A 16,999-nucleotide genomic window follows, 5' to 3' on the forward strand; every position below is an offset into this window, starting at 1 on the left:
TCTGATGTATTCCACTTTTTCTCCACTAATTAAGATCATTTTATATGAAACCCTTTAAGTTTTTCTATAGCTCACCACGAATCATTACATCATATTTTTGTCTAACATTATTTTGGTTAAGGGTTAATACGACACTTTGAAACATAAATACACAATTAAAACCTACTCTAAAATTTAGAGGCATACTTGAAATCTACCCCTACACATTAATTTTACTAATCACTATCACGTAAGTGATATTCACTTTGTTTCCAATCAAATTAAATGGGACAAATTACCAACCCTAGAGTAAATCATTTATGCATGAACCTGCAGCTATTCGAGTTATGAGATACATCGAAAACAGTCTATTTCTAAATTTTGCATCTTTCTAGGAACTTCAATAATTTTTTGGAAGTCCAAAATGCAAACTAATGTGTCCAGTTCATCTAGGTCTAGTAAATTCAACTACCCTTAGAAGATCAAAGCAAAGCATTTTGTATCGTTTAACAACAAACAAACCAAAAAAAAAAAAAACACATGAAAATTGAAAATCCATCCAGAGGAGAGAAATCTCCATTGAAAAGGTAATTTTTTTTATATTTTGAATGAGTACATTTATGAACAAATAGCTGAAGAAAATGGATTGATAGAAAAAACAAGGTAAGAAAATCTCCAGGAGGGCTCAACAAAAATTATAGATTGAGCACTTACCATGTTGTCTTTCTCCATCTGCTATATCTTCTTCCAGCTCATGCCAAAACATCTAAACAAACCACATATGAACACAAGCTATTTCAAAAACCCTTTCCTATGAATGTCTCCCCAAAATAAGGGTCAAAATGGTTGAAAGATCACAACCCAAAGACATGTATGCAGGCCAAGTTAAGTCAAAGTACAAAAACGAATCGGATAATTGTTCATAACGAATGACAGTTCCAAGCAAATGATAGGCAGCAAAACTTTCATATCAACAAATTTTCTGTCGATAGAAAAACTCAACTCGTTTCGGGAACCTGCAAACACGATAGCACGCACTCTTTCGTCCTTTTTTTTTTTTTTCTTTGGTTTTTGTGTTCTCTACAGCAAGGAGAAATAATGAGACAATTTGAGAGCAATCATCAACTACTGAAAAACTTATAAGTAAAATTGAGATTTCAAGAAAACTTATTATGTAGCAAGTACTGTAAAATTCCATTAAAAAGAATTAATATGAAGATAGGGACGAGTAAATCGAAAACAGCCACCTCGTATCTTCTTGTTCCGATTCAGAAGAATGAGAACCTCATGCCATTGCTTGCTGCAAACAAGTTGTATTCTTCAATGGCAGTTTCCTTCTTATTGAAACCATGACCATTTCCAACAACTTCCACCTCATTATTGTCTTCCTTGGAGGGCATGGGATTTAATTTACCTCCCGTTGAAAGTGCAACAGGCCCTCCAAAATGAAATAATGAAAAGCTTGAGCTATCCTTTTGCAGTTTGGAAGAAGTATCGTTTTGCTTACAATCTCCGCTTGGTGGTGAACTGAGTGCATAAGGGAGTCCAGTGGTAACGACGACGTCTGGATTAGCTACAGAACTTTCTGTTATTGCACCTGATTTAGAGACCTGAGTTCTGTCTTCAACAAAGATACCATTGCTAGCTTTGGCAGCTGGCTGATAAATAGGAACGGGACTCGGGTTGAAGACGGGATTAGCAAGATGATGCAAATGGCCATATCGCATGCAGAAGCGTGGGTTACCATTTAAACCATACCCAAGAGGATTGGCATATAGACAGTGATTTGAATAGGAGAAAGGCATTATTCCATTAGCATGGACAGCTGCTGGCCATGAAACTGAGTTTTGGTGGTAATAGCCCATTGATGGAGGAACCTGAAACACTGGAAAGTGAACATTTTGGTTTTGAACCGAAGGAAGTGTCACATGACATGGGGAATCCAGATTAACAGCAGAGAATCCCGCTTCGAAGTTCTGAGGAACATTTTTCGGTGCATTTCCCTGAACTTTACATCCCTCGTTATCTTGCGAAAGACCGGAACTGTTCGTGCTCCCCAGGGCATCACCTCCAATTGCTTTATCCATCCTTATCTCATGATGCTCAGAAAAGCCATACTGAATGGATGCTGAAGATTCCTTTCCTTCTGATTGATGGCTAGCATATTCTGAGTCTGATGTGGACGACGATTCTAAATTTCCATGGTTCGAGCAAATAGTATTACTGTCTCCTTCGCTCGGGCATGATGAGCAGTTATCCGAATTTAGAGAGCTAGTTCCTGCTTGGTTACTGGTCCCACTGGATGTCATTTTCATGTCTACTGTCAAATTTACAGAACACGGTGTTACCTCCTCACATGCGTCGTCTTCAACGTTTTTATGATCCTTCGATTCAATAGGAAGTCCATTTTGGAAGACTTCATCTGATTCAATAACAGAAGTTGATTCAGTTGAATTACTCTCCTCTTGATCAACGGTGCCAGAAGCTACGCTAACTTCACCACTGCAGCATTCATGCCTCGACTTCACAAGTTCATAATCAGGTTCCACACCGAACTTGAAAGTTGAAGACTTCAATGCAACATTTGAGTCTGAGTTACTTCTAGGATATTTCTTCTGTGATTCCATGGGCTCCCAAACTTTCTTTGAATAAACAAAATCTTTACCAGGAGAATTGTTTAACAAAGCAGCTTTGTTTTTCAGTCTTCCGCTATCACGAGAATAATCTCCATAGCTGAACTTGTTAGGACGATAACTTTGCTTGGACATATCAAATAAAGATTCTGACTTGCTTGCAGATTTGGCATCTCGGTTAACTCTAACCGAAGAAACAAATGGCTCTGCCTTTTTGTTAAATTCATTATTTTGGTTACAGACACAGGAACGGTAGTCGTACGATACCCAGTTGTTGGAAGAGTGCATCTTTTCATTAAACTTAGAGACATGTCGACCATAGGCCTTTAATGAATTTGTTCTTAATTTCCTGTTTGATGCATTCATACTCCTGGAAGGATTTTCCAAACTATCGGCATAATATCTTTGCTCAGATCTGTTAGCAAGCGCTCCATTTTCTGAAACCATAGATCGGCGCCTCTCAGACCACTTGAAAGAATGATCTTGAACTTCCTTTGGAAATTTTAATCTCCAGCGAGAAACTTTAGACTGATCACCTATGAAAGACTCATTTCCATCATTTCCATCATTTCCATCATTTCCATCATTTCCATCGCCAAGTTTCCCATCAAAGCTATCATCATATGAATTTTGCCCTTCTGAAATGATAGATTGATTTAAAAACAGCTCATTGAAAGTATCAGAAGATTCAGGCACGCTGGCGTCACATACTTCACCGACTGCATCGGAATTTGGCTCCAAATCACATGGGGACAAGTCCTCCAAGACATCAGAATGAGCACATGCTTCAGCTGATTCAGAACTTATCTTATCTTTATCCTTTTCCTTTCCTTTTAATCTTTCTTTTCTCCGGAGTTTCTTCTCTCTTTCTTTTGTCCTTTTCCGCTCTTTGCGTTCTTTTTCTTCACGCTTTTCCTTCTCTTCTTCTTCAAGAAGTTTCACCTGCAGAAAAATTCACAAAGGTTAGCAGTCGAGAGATCTTAAATTTTGTAAATAAGCTTCTATGAGTAATGATATAGCTCGCATGAACCTGCTTTTCCAGAGTAATGATTTCTTTGCATGCTATGTGAACTCGTTCTTCCAGTAATTTTAGTGCAAGACACACAAAGATGCTATGCGCATTTTGGCGTGCTGTTCCTTCTCTGAAGGCTTTTTCAACCTGGAAAAGACCACAAGTTATAAGAATATAATCAATCTATAATACCTGGGAAAAACTTAGATCGGTTCCAGTATCGAATTTCCAGTCAAAGAAGCAAGAAGAAGAGATCAATAAAAAATTCAATTGATTATCTGGAAAGTGGGATAAAAGAAAGACACTACGACTTTGAACTTTCAATCAGATTTTAATAAGCAGATGAGAGCTAATTCAACGAAAAAACATTCAAGAGAAATTTCTTTGAAACAAGAGAAGTATCAATCCTGAAGGAAAAGATAGGATAACATGGACTTGTTTTATGCCGAGCAACAATTGGATATAAATTTTCTACTGAAAACAATGAAATTGTAATCTGATATAAACAAATTTAAGTTGAACATCACTCAAACTTTCATCAAGAGTGGAGGATATACAGAAAAAGGAAGATGAGACATCCCACAAGCGAAGGTGATCAGTAGATTTAGATGAACGATGAAAACTGCATTAACAACCCAGCATCCATCTTGAACAAAAGAAAATTCTTTCCACTTTTTTTTTTTTTTTCTAACAAGAAACATCTTCTCATTGATATAATAAAAAGGAAAATGTTCAAGGGAACAACCAAGAAAAGAAAATAGAACCAGAAAACAGACAAGATCTTAAAACAATTACAAACAAAAGAGAACGACCAAAAAATAAAAATGAACCATCAAACAAAAGCTCAGTTCCAAAGAATATTCAAACAGCAACCACAACAGCTAAAGATAAGAATCAATAAGATCCAAAAACATGAAAATACTGACTAAAAATTCTCCTCCAAAAAGATCTAACACGCCAACTAAGAAACTCCAGAACATAATCTCCAAAACTTCGAACTTCCAAAAGAGAATGTAAAGATGAAAAAAACATTCCCCGGAACCTTGATACAAAAACTAGTCCTTATGAAGTTGAAGAAGGAAGTTCCTGTAATTCAAGACCACAAACTTCAATAAGACATGCAAATTTTCTAGGCACCGATGAAGGGCAAGGGAGAATCTCCATATCATTTCCAAAAAATAGAAACTCAAAAGCATTGAAAAGGGAGTCTTCAATCTCCATATCATCCAAGTGATTAACCATTGGCTGCCCAAGAGATTTCACACTGCTTAGGTAACTTTAGATTCAACATCGAAGTCACCACACCGAGAGGGAGAAAGATGAACTATAAGGACTTTTTCAAGGGAATCATCTCATGAATAAAAAAATATACCCATTAAGCGGAGAAAACTTTAAGGCTACTTGGAGGGATTACAGGGTTTGATGGAGCTAATATTGATAAGTTCCAACTATCCCTAGTCTTACGAAGGAGACAAAGAGACATGACCAATTTTTTTCAATTAAATCAAGATCCACAGTATATCTCAATGGGTGATTGAGAATAAATGATAGGTTCACTTCACCGAGTATAGTACAAGGGGTATGCAATAATATAACAATTTTTAACCTCTTTCACAATCAAGGGCATTGAGGACTCGAGAACTTTAATGGAGATCTCCAAAAGGGACACAAGAATCTCAGAAGGCAATGCAAAGGAATAAAGGTCGTTAAAATAGTAGGGAGCACACAAAAATTCCCAAGAACTTGTTGAATTAAAACAAATGGTTGATGCTCATGCAGAGTAGACCCATTAAAAACACTCATCCCTGTTTCAGTGACTATGATCTCTCTATTCTCTAGAACTAAAGTTGGTGGATGATTAATTACATCATCATTTGCGTTAGAAGTTCCTTCACCTTCAATGACTTGATGTAAAAGATGTAAGCCCAGAGAATTGGAGAGGTCTTTCAAGGAGAGAACTCTCTATTAATGATATTTGGAGATCTAAAGGAGTGAGATCACTAAATCTAATAAAAATATTCCCTCCTTTCTTATCCTATGATTTCTATCATAGCGGGAAGAAAACCACACAAATTCCTCTTAACTTCTATAAGAGCCCCATGCAATCTAACATATTAAGATTAGGGGAAGAAATACTCTCAAGACCACCAAAGTAATGGCCATTAGTTTCAAATGTGCTAACGTTCAACAAAATTCAGATGACTGCTTTTCACGACACCATCTTTCAATAAACAAATGCAAATCAACGTAGAATCTCCATTTACCTTCATAATCAAAAGCCTAGAATAAGATTTCACAATTAAAATATAGTTATGTCAGGTTTACCAGGAAAGAATTAATTGAAACAATGCCTTTAAAATGATAGTCCTAAGGCGTATTTAATCTCCTTCCTAATGTTGTGAGAAAACAACCTAGAAACAACTATTAGCTCGCTAAAATTCAATTCATCACTTTTTGGTCCTTTTTAACCAATTGAGAATAAGAAAAGGCAACTCTTCAACAATACTTCAAATAATCTTTTGAGATCTCATTTACTTGAAATCCAATCCCCTGCTTTCCATTCAAGTTCTTTGCCTCTTCCCACACATTGCAACTGAAAGAAGAAAAATTTTTCTGCAAAGAAATTTTAGCTAAATCCTTTAAAAACGAAAGTTGCCATCATAATTCTTGAGTAAGTCTTTTAGCATTTCCTAAACAAAATACCGAGCATTTATTAAGAAACTCATAGATACTTGAATCAGCTTTCTTCCTCCAAAAGGTAGCCAAACAATGCAATGGATGAACCAAAAAATATTCATTTTGATAAATGAATTTGTAATATTCCAAGAAGAATATATATATTAAAATAATAGAAAATTGTGCTTGGGTGTATTATGACCATATGGTGAAGCCAGTGGATGGATAATCGGTCATACAAGCATATTTTCTTCAATTTCCTCTCATTTTTAGCATATGGTTGGTTATAGGCAATACTCTCAATCACAAAATAAAATCTTACAATAGAAATCATTTGGAATTTTCATCGATACAAACAAAAGCTCCTCAATGACATTGAGGAGCTAGATTCCCTCGAGGAAGCCATAAATCCTATCCAGGATGGTTTTGAGATTAAAGATTTGTTAAAACTTTACCTCCATGACCTTACTTTAAAATAGAGAGCAACTGAATTGTCCCCATGGCAATTACTCATTTCCTAATTCTTGTTGACGAATAAAGGGATAATTTGTAATGATGCAATTGCTCTATGTTTTGCTTATGGACTAACCTAATAACATTCAGCTCAATCGTTTAAAGCTAGTTTATATATTTTCAGAAGATGGTCATTGCTAATTGTAGTATCAATATCAATTGATGCAGGATTTTTTTATTTTTTCTTGATGAGATGCCAAACAGAGATATGAACAAATGTACCGAGCATAAAAATAAAAATAAAACCAACAAGAGGAACTCAAAGAACTATAATAAAGGGCCCCAATCCTATGGAATAAAACCTTTTTCCTAATCAATGATTACAAAAGATCTTGCCACCGAGGCCCAAATAAGGTATTAAACCTAATGACCTCCCACACCTCCTATACAAAACTCTGATTCCCTCTAAAGCTTTTATTATTTCTCTCGAGCCAAATCCCATAAGACAACTGCAAAGAAGCAAGCCTGCCATAGAAAATTCCTCACTCCCTAAAAGGATGAAAAGGCAAAACCTCCTCCATCATAGCCCTACAATCCTTGCTCCATGCCAAACAAACTCCAAAACCCCACAAAGAAGGGCCTAAATTGAAAGGACAAACAGGATCTCCAAATAATATGGTTAGATTTTCCACTGGAGCAGCATCCAAGGAATTTTTATTCACTTCAGTTTCTAAGACTCTCTTGAAAGGAATCTTGTCATGACAATGATGTTCCTAATTTTTCTTTCTTATTCACTATTCACTCCAATTATCTTTCTTTCACGTTTTTAAATGTTAAATAAAGAAAAATGTTAAAGTAAAACTAAGTCCAACTTTGATGGTTGTAGTAAAACTAAGTCCAGCTTTGATGGTTGTAGTAAAACTAAGTCCAACTTTGATGGTTGTCTATTTAGTTCCTAAATTTCAAAAAGTTTCACTGATCTCTAGACATACATATATATATATATATATATATATATATTATTTATTTATTTTATTCAAATAAGTCAATGTTCCAAATATTTTTACCTAACTGTTGATGTCTCATGTTTTTTGAACTAACAAGTGATAGTTTAACTAGTTAAAATATGTCGAAGAATCTAAAAGCATGTTTTAACTAGGATATCTCTTTTAATGTACAATTTGGGACAAGGTTTTTGGAGTTTAATTGGCTTGTAATAGGATGTGTTGGTCGCGAGAGGGGGATTTTAATGATATGGTGAGGTCTTGGACAAAGAGGAACATGTTCATGTGAAGAGACATCAAACTTCTTCGGTAAGTTCAAGAGAAAACATATTGCAAACAAATTCCAACCAAAGTAACTTTTAAATCAAGCTTCACTACCTTACTTGACTTGTTTTATTCTAACATCCTTATTTTTCTTATATTACAATGTATTTATTTATTATACTAAACGACCATTTGACACATGCCTAACAAGTGTCAGAGTCCTTTGGGGCATGATCCTAGGAGCTTTACACTCTAGACCTAGGCATTGGTAAGGTTCGAAATAGGCTTTCATCCTAGAGAAAGAGCTTTTTTACGAAGGGTGGAGGCCTTACCCTTTTACAATCGGTTCTGAGTGACATTCCTATTCATCTATTGCCCCTGGTTAAAATCCCTAGTGTGATTAGTAAGACCATTGAGAAATTGATGAGGGATTTCCTCTAAGAGAATGTTGGGGAGGGAAGATGATCTCATCTTGTGAGGTGGAAAGACGCCACTGGACCTAGGTGGCTTAGGTTTGAGAAATCTAAGGGCAAGGGATAAAGTCCTTTGGGCTAAATGGTTTCGACGATTCCATCATGATTCTGACATCCTATGGCACATGGTTATTGTTAGCAAGCACGGTCCTCGTCCTTTTGAATAGACAGATAGTGGGGCTAAAAGCAAACCAGAAACCAGTGGGAAGATTTTTCAGCTAAACTTAATTTCTTTTCTGATTTTGTCATTATGTGGTGAATGATGGGAAAGATACATTTGATTGATTGGTTGTTGGACCCATCTGCATCTTACATCACTGGTTATATAAGCTGTAAGTATCATTTGGTTGGTTTGATTATTTCTCATTCTAAGAACCTGCCTTCTCCTTCTCTAGGTTTTTGTAGGGAAATGTCGAACATTATTTTTGTTGGGGGACTTCTAATCCTGATAAGAGGGATGGTCGCTTTTGAAGTCTCAAACTGTCCAAAGGCTTTCTTCTGTAATTCTCTCTTTGTGTTTGGTCCGTCCCCCTTTCTTGTCAAGCATTTTCATTTTTTTCTAGGTGGAAGGTCAAGTGTTTCAAGAAAGTCAAGTTCTTTGTTTGGTACGTTTTACATGGAAGAGTTCACACCTTGGGTCGGATATTGGCTAGAGGGTCCATGGTGGTTAGCCCGTTCAGTTGTATTATGTGCAAGATATTTCAGTAACTACAGCACATATCCATGTATAAATCTTACAAATCAAATAAAAGAAAACAAATATTTCAAGACATTCAAATGCGTAAAAAGAGTTGTGGATTCCTAACTCTCGAAATCTCATCCTCATCAGAAATCTGAAAGATGAAGAGATTGATAGCCTTTCATCCTCAAAACAGAAAAGATGGATGGAATGGGCTTTGGACAATAGCTTCACAGTGCATTCCTTATATGCTTCTTTGCTAGATAAAGGTTCATCTCCCCTCTAATTGGCAATCTGGGAAAGCTTCTGTCAAAAAAAGGTCAAATTCTTACAATGCTAGCTGCTAACTAACGAGGAGATAACATTCGTAATTTGATTGAAAGGAAGGCTCCTTACTATTCTCTCTCTCTCTCTCTCTCTCTCTCTCTCTCTCCCAGCTGGTGCCATATTTGCCAGATTATGAGTCTCAAGCCCACGTATTCATCCACTATTCCACTGTCCATAGCTTCTGGACCTTTTTGCACATCAATTTCAAATGGGCCATGGCCTTGCCTTCATCCATCTATAGCCTCTTATCAGGTGTCCTACTATGGCACCCCTGCCAGAACGAGCAACAAACCCTTTGGCTGTGCCAGGTGAAAGACTTCTTTTCAAACCTGAGGCTAGAAAGAAATAGTAAACTTTTTGAAGGGACTGAAGCTTCTTTTTATTCCTTAATGGATAATGTCCTAAGGGCTATATCTTGGTGTGAGCGTTCTCTCTTCTTTTTCTTACTATAGGTGATACTACGCTTCTGGCCAAGTGGAACTCCTTTTTGTCAATCAATTTTGGGATCTTGAATGTTTCACCCTTCCTACTTCGTATATTTCATATTATAAATGAAATACATATTTCTTCTCAAAAAAAGAAAAAAAAAATAGAAAAATAGAAAAGGCTACCTAACAAAACTGAAAGTATAGATTCTCAAGCATCTGGATTAGATTCCCAACAAACAGACTGACCTATTAGTAAAATGCAGTAATTAGACCGACATTGAAATTAGTTTAATGTTTTGAGAATTTCTCCTCCTATTTTTCTTCTCCCTAATTCTTTCCGATTTTCCCTCTCTTATATTGTCTCATTTCTAGCATCCACTCCTAGCCTAAATGGGTAAAACCGGAACTATTTGGACTGACAGTCATGACTAATTTCTTGAAGTCTTGGGAGAAATTACAGGAGGAAGTTGTAGCCACCTTGGTTGGATATTAGACCTCTTTTCTACATCGTATTAAATAATAACTAAAAATTGGAAGAAAAAAACAAAAGAAAGAAAAATATAGACATATACGAACCAAGAATCGCATGTGAAAATAAAGCCCAGCATTTTCACCTCCATAGATATAGTAATTTTAACTTTTAATTCGTTTTTCCTTGTCCCAATGTGCCTAACTGGTAATTATATCCCTGGTGCTTAATAAAATTTCTTAGAACAAGAGATTTTAACATGTGTTTGTCTTCAAGAAAGAATAATATCACACAGGCCAATTGGCAAGAAAGCACAAGCCAAAAAGGTTGCAGATAACATGCCTGTTCTTTAAAAATGACAGTTGCAGCATCCAAAAGAAACTCCCGAGCAAGTTCAGGACTCTTTGCATGCTTTTGAGGACGAGAACAATCTCCATCCAAACCATTTGCATCTTTATCCATAGAATCATCCTCCTAAAAAGCACATAATTCAGAGAAGCAATTAGAGTTACCAAGATTTAGAAGATGAAAACATTTGACACCCACAAGAATTTCAAGTTCCAGTAATATAATGCTGCCGATATTTTTTTTCATAGCAGAAACAAAAAACCCATTCAGTATTGAAAATATGATTGACGTACAAACGCTTTTGGTAGGAAAAATCCTAGAGACAAAATTACAAGAAAGAGAACAACCTCCTCCTCCTCGGCCTCTTCAGCATGCTCAAAAAACCTCCTAATACTTTCCCCTCTTGTGATTGTAACAAATCCATCACCAACTGTAAGCCTGCGATGAACACATTGTTGACCTTTCAACGCATGAGCTTTCACTGAGAGCTCAGTGCAGCGCCCATCCAATTTCCAAGCTCTGAGTGTAATAAAGCATGAATTCAAACCACCAAGATCTAGGCCATTCATTTTGACACTTCCATTCATGCCAACATTTTCAAACTCCAGAATATCAGATTTTCCTTCTCCTGTTCCAACAGCCCATTCAAAATAATGATATGTCTCCACAGAGTCCGCAAAAGTGTGATGCCAATCGGCCTGGATTGTGTCATCTGATACCTGTGACAATAGCAATTATAAATTCTTTCATGCTGACTGCAAAAAGCTCACAATCTAGAGAAACCTTAAGAATCTACATGGTCGTTATAATTATTAATCATATTAATTGTAAAGTTTACATTATAACCATGATCCTAGAAGAGCACTTAAAGTTGAAGAGAAGTGCAAGGATGCACCTCGTAATTAAATGCCATATCTGCAACACAAAACCAACTAGTGCAGCAAGGCTCTCTTCTTATGCGCTTCAGCTCCTTTAGTTCCTTGAACTCACGGATCACATTTCTTCTGCAATCTCTACAAAACCTCTTGCTGTCAAACCTGTGAGACAATCAACACACTGTAAGAAGAAATTAATAATAATAATAATAATTACAAGGCAAGAAAATGCAGGAGAGAAAATTGGTTAATCATTTATTAGGTCTTTTGCACGAAGACTTGCTGGTGGTTAAGAAACATTTAATGCATTGGTCAGCTTGGTTTGTTTAGCCTCATTTGAGGGTCTCTTCTTGGTGTGCTCTCACCAACCTCTTTTCTGGACATTCTATCCAAGATTCATATCTCATTTGGCATGACTGTATTTTTCCATTGTAATCTTTTTATCTTTTTATTATTCACTCCCTTGTGGAGTTATTTCTTTGTCAAGGCTTACACCTTGAGGCACACTTCAAGATCAGGCTCAAATTTTTAGGCTAAAGTCTCAGGCCTCTTTGGATCAAAAGAGGCTTAAATCTCTGAAAGAAAATATTTATGGTCCCATGTGATGCACCGAACAGGTGTAAAGGCTTTAATGACTAGAAAAATAATATTAGTCTTTTACATTCTTCAAAAATATTAAAGTACAGTTACGTGTTTGTTTTATGCAAACAACTTCCATTGAGAATAAATGGAAGAATACATAGGTATACATTAATCAAGCCCTCAAAAGGACACTCTATCAGAGGAAATGGCTAGTTCCTATCAAATAGTTAAAAAAAGATCTTCGAAATCAAAATCCAAAGAAAAGCATGAAATCTAACAAGGAACCAAATATCACTTACGTATTTCATATCAATAGAATACAAGACGATAATTCAGCCAATTACTACCTCTACCAAGGCTTTTAAAAAACATTAATGACAAAAACAGTATAGAATAAGTTTCGTTCTTTATAGAATTGAGCTTTCATTGAGAATAAATGAAAGGCTACAAAAAGGGCATACAAAAACAACACCCAAAAAATGTAGCCAAGACAACACCTAAAACACCTAAAAACATAACAATATTAAAAAAATAAAAATAACCACAATAATAATAATAATAATATATAAATAAATAAATCCAATCCAAAGTAATAAGACTGAGATGGAAGTAACAAAAGTCTCTCGAGCATACACCTGAAGAGAGGTATTAAACTTGGAAATAATCCACACCTCTTTTCATGATATCTCAGACCCTCTAAACATTCTATCATCCCTCTCTAAAATTAAATTTAAAAATATAATTAAAAAAAAAAAAAAAAGAATTGCCACAATGTTAAGCCCTTATCTTGAGATGGGGATGGAATAAAACCTCTTCCATCATGAAACGATAACCATAGATACATGACACACTCACACCAAACATCTCCAAAAACGCATCCAAATGAGCAAACTTGCGTCACCAAAGGATACAATTAGATCTTCAACCGCTTCCCTACAAGAAGTACCCCACTGCGCTTAAGTAAAAAAGAAAAGTGTCTTTGAATGCGATCTATGGTGTGGATTTGCCCAAATAAAACTTGTCATGCAAGGAACTTAACCTTCTTGGAAATATTTTATCTTCCACGAAGAAAATAAAGAGTTTCTAAGAAAACTTTGGGCACCCAAAAGAAGGAGAAGAGAATGACAAGAAAACCCTTTAGAGGGATTAGACGAAGATGGACCTCTCCTAATAAAGCAAGGAGAGAGGCACATCCAAGGTTTCCCTGTCCAACAAGGGATGTTAGACGCCAAAGTTATGCAAATGCTAATTACTTGAATAAGAAATGACCAGAGCCATAGGACTAAACCTCAAAGAGAAAGCTAGTACAAATGAGAAAACAAGTTATGAATAGAAGTATCACGCTACCATCAATCTTCCTAGAAATAAGAGTTTGAATCATCTCGAATAGAGCTATGAATGAAATTAGAGAATAAGGAACAACTAAAAGCAATGTACTTCCAAGAGTTTCTAAATGCGCCTTTCAAGACCATAGCCACAATGCATTTGAAAAGGTGAGGGTCATACTTGCTCACTGTGACCTTGTGCCATAGAGTATTCAGCTCATCTAGAAACAAACCACCAAAATCCTTTCCAAACACACCATGTCTGCCAACAAAAACCAGAAACTCCTGCAATTTCATCCCTAAAATCCTCTTTAATTTTAGGTCAAAAGTATGAGCTCCACACATTAATACTTCATAATAGTTCCCAAAAGTCAATGCCACAATAATTCAAAGAGAAAAAACACCTCCAATGCCTCCAAAACATTTATTATCTACTCATCTCAATTTTAGGCCAAATAGTATGAGCTCTCCATAAATATTTCATAATACTTCCCACAAGTCGACTTTACAATAATTGAAAGAGAAAAGGCACCTTCCAATGCTTCCAAGACATTTATTATCTACTCATCCCAAGGATTAGAAGCTGCCCCCTATTTGTACATTGTCATTTCAATATGTTTGTAAGTTGCCCAAATTTTTACACCTAAAAGGAGCATACCATCTTAAGTATATACAATCATCGGAAGACTAATTATACAAGAATTTTCTTGGCTTGTAAACTAGAATCTACTTAAGTTATAGGTTCCATAACTAAAATTATATATACAATAAATCAAGACAGCAGTAATTCTACACTTTCTTTTTTATAGAAATCACGCCTTCAGGGAGTAAAATGAAAATATATACATAAAAGGGAAGTATTCTAGACTAGCTTAAATCTTCAAGATGCATTAAAAAAATAACTAAAAATTAAAAATAAATAAATAAATAAACAGGTTTATTTCTTACTAAGAAGTCAAGCTTCTATTTGTTCATGTTAGTTTTACTCTAAATGTGTCTATGATACTTCGTATCCCTAAAGATTATATTATATACTAAAATCCTCATCGAGCATTGACGATCACATTTTCCATCCATTAATTTAAATAAATGCATGAAACAAAGGATGAGCATTAGCTAGACACCTGTACATTAGCCTCTCAATAAAATCTTCTTCTTTCATCCTTAGAAGAGATAGTCGAGTCTCTTCTCCCAATGCTGACCAAAAATCAACCAATGTATCACAAGAAAGCCTAGCAGTGTGCAAGGCACATGTTTCCCTTGTTCCATGTCCCCTGCCATAACTTGCTGTTCCTTGACTAATCCAACCACGACCTCCCCCACCACAGGCATCTGGATAAAGCAATTCTCGTTCTCGCTCCCTAGCACGTGCACTATCAAAGACCTGCTTCAAGGAAAACCTTAGTGATTACAAGGGATTTGGAGTGCTTAATAAAACTAAAAATAAGCACTTACATTTTGGAGATCCAGGAAAGACTTTGAACACAAATAGCAATCCAAAAGTGTCAGCAACCCATCACGTGTTGTAGTCAAACCACCCCAAGGATGGACGGATGGATCTTGAATTTCATCTTCAAACCCATTAACCGTCAACGCTCCGTCACCTGCTTGATTTTTTGAAACCCCTAATCTATTGCATGCATGATTCACACGTGTTTTTCCTTGTTGTAAAGACTTCCCATATAAGACAATCTGCAAAAATCCTTCAAGCAGCAAACCATTACATCTAGAGCAATACATATTCTTACGAGCTTGCTCAAAGAGGGTTTGCTTGTCAATTCTCAGGAGTTTTTGCCTGGCTTGGGGCAGCAGCTCAATCCAAAACTACATTGAGAGTAAACACAACTTATTAGTTGATGGTCAGTTCACCACATCAGTTCCAAGTAATGCTGGAATTAGATCATACTTATCCCAATTAACGATTTAAGGCATAATTAAACAATGTGATACTTTAGTTGCGTACAAAGAATATTTTCTGTTCATAAAGAGATACATGCAGAGGAAACATGAAGTTTCAGTAACTCAATTTCGAGTAAAGAAATGAAACGCCTACAGTGTCAAACACACACATCTAAAATGCTAGATACTCCTCCGGTAGATGACATCGGCGGCACTAATGAATCCAGGCTTTTATGAAGTACTAATTCAGGAAAAAAAAAAAAATATAGAGCAGGAATGTGACAAAAATCCAGCGCAGGAAAGTGATCTAATCTAGTAGCAATAATTCCGAAAAAAAAAGGAACAAGTGAAGCAATAAAAACTCCAATTAAATCTTGTGGAAACGAGAGAAATGAATACCTTCTGGAGCTGATTGTAGCTAACATCGTCGCGATGCTGGGACCAAAATCCATTGGCCGAGAGCGAGTATATAGCCGATGACCCACAATTTAAATGGTAATTCTTTTGTGTTAACCCAGGCATCTTTCAAGCCCTTATAGTTACATTTCTCAATTCTTCCATTGCCTCACAACCTGAAATGAACCCAATCTGATCGAGAGCCAAAAAGCGAGCCAAAATGAATAGTTGCTAAGAATTACAATCGCAATAGGTAATTAGAACAACATAACAGATCGTGGGCGGATTGAAATAACTCCGTCCAGAAGCAAATCTGATCAAGACTACGAAAAGATGGATTATATAGAATTGGATTCGATTGGACTAGATTTGAATACCATAACATAAACGGAATTGATGGGGCATGAAAAAGAAGATTGAAAAAGAGAGAAAACCGATGTAGGGGTTTCTGGTTGATGACAATGAGATTGGCTGCTGCTACGTTTACATTGCCCGTAGAGAGATAAAGAGAGAGAGCAGACGAAGAGAGGAGAAATGAAATTACAATTACAATTACAATTAACCGAAAAGAAATGAGGCTGTTATATCTCTAATCAACCAATCATCAATTTTTCTTTTTCTCACCTTATATTTTCGTTAAATTACCAATTTTCCTCTCAAAATTTATATATTTTAAAATGTGATCCATTTGACGTGGCATACTTATTAACCAATTTTATATTAATTAAATGCGAAGAGGATTGTCGAGTAATCTCAATCATGCAATATGAACGAAAAATGTGAAAAAAAAAATAATAATTGTTCAAATTACTATTCGATAATCTCTCCCTAACAAACAAACGCGTTTTAATAACTGTGAGGCTTAAGCGATACGTAACCGGTTAAAGTGGACAATGTCTGCTAACGATGAGTTTGGGCTATGTTCCAACAACGAAGCTGGCCCTTAAAGGGGGTGGATTCGGTTGGAGAGATAAACACGAAACATTCCTTAGAAAGGTGTAGAAATATCTCCCTAACATACGCGTTTTAAAAATTGTGAGGCTGACGAGGTTGTTACATACGACGTTTCATTAATGTATTTTAAGTGTTTTTGTTTATTTTATGGTTACATTCACGTACTGACTAATTATGATCATAAAATATGAATGTTACTACTCCTAACATATTTAGAAAGTCA

General features: G+C 35.9%; 1 protein-coding gene and 1 long non-coding RNA gene across 2 annotated transcripts; one reads left to right on the forward strand and one right to left on the reverse strand.

Annotated features, from left to right (window-relative positions):
- Positions 1-918: 918 nt before the first annotated feature.
- LOC111467149 lies at positions 919-16,360 on the reverse strand. Its single transcript, XM_023111930.1, has 8 exons — positions 15,826-16,360; positions 14,983-15,351; positions 14,652-14,911; positions 11,641-11,782; positions 11,093-11,464; positions 10,740-10,871; positions 3,643-3,771; positions 919-3,554 (listed from the first exon to the last, which is right to left on the reverse strand). Exons 1-8 carry the CDS (start codon positions 15,946-15,948, stop codon positions 1,248-1,250), a joined length of 3,834 nt encoding a protein of 1,277 aa, XP_022967698.1. The 5' UTR covers positions 15,949-16,360; the 3' UTR covers positions 919-1,247.
- On the forward strand, positions 3,496-8,556 carry LOC111467325. The gene is made up of 2 exons (XR_002714527.1): positions 3,496-3,574; positions 7,974-8,556. It is a non-coding gene; the product is annotated as an uncharacterized LOC111467325 (long non-coding RNA).
- Positions 16,361-16,999: the final 639 nt, after the last annotated feature.

This window comes from Cucurbita maxima, unplaced genomic scaffold (genome assembly GCF_002738345.1).
Source record: "Cucurbita maxima cultivar Rimu unplaced genomic scaffold, Cmax_1.0 Cma_Scf00033, whole genome shotgun sequence".
Lineage (NCBI taxonomy): Eukaryota > Viridiplantae > Streptophyta > Magnoliopsida > Cucurbitales > Cucurbitaceae > Cucurbita > Cucurbita maxima.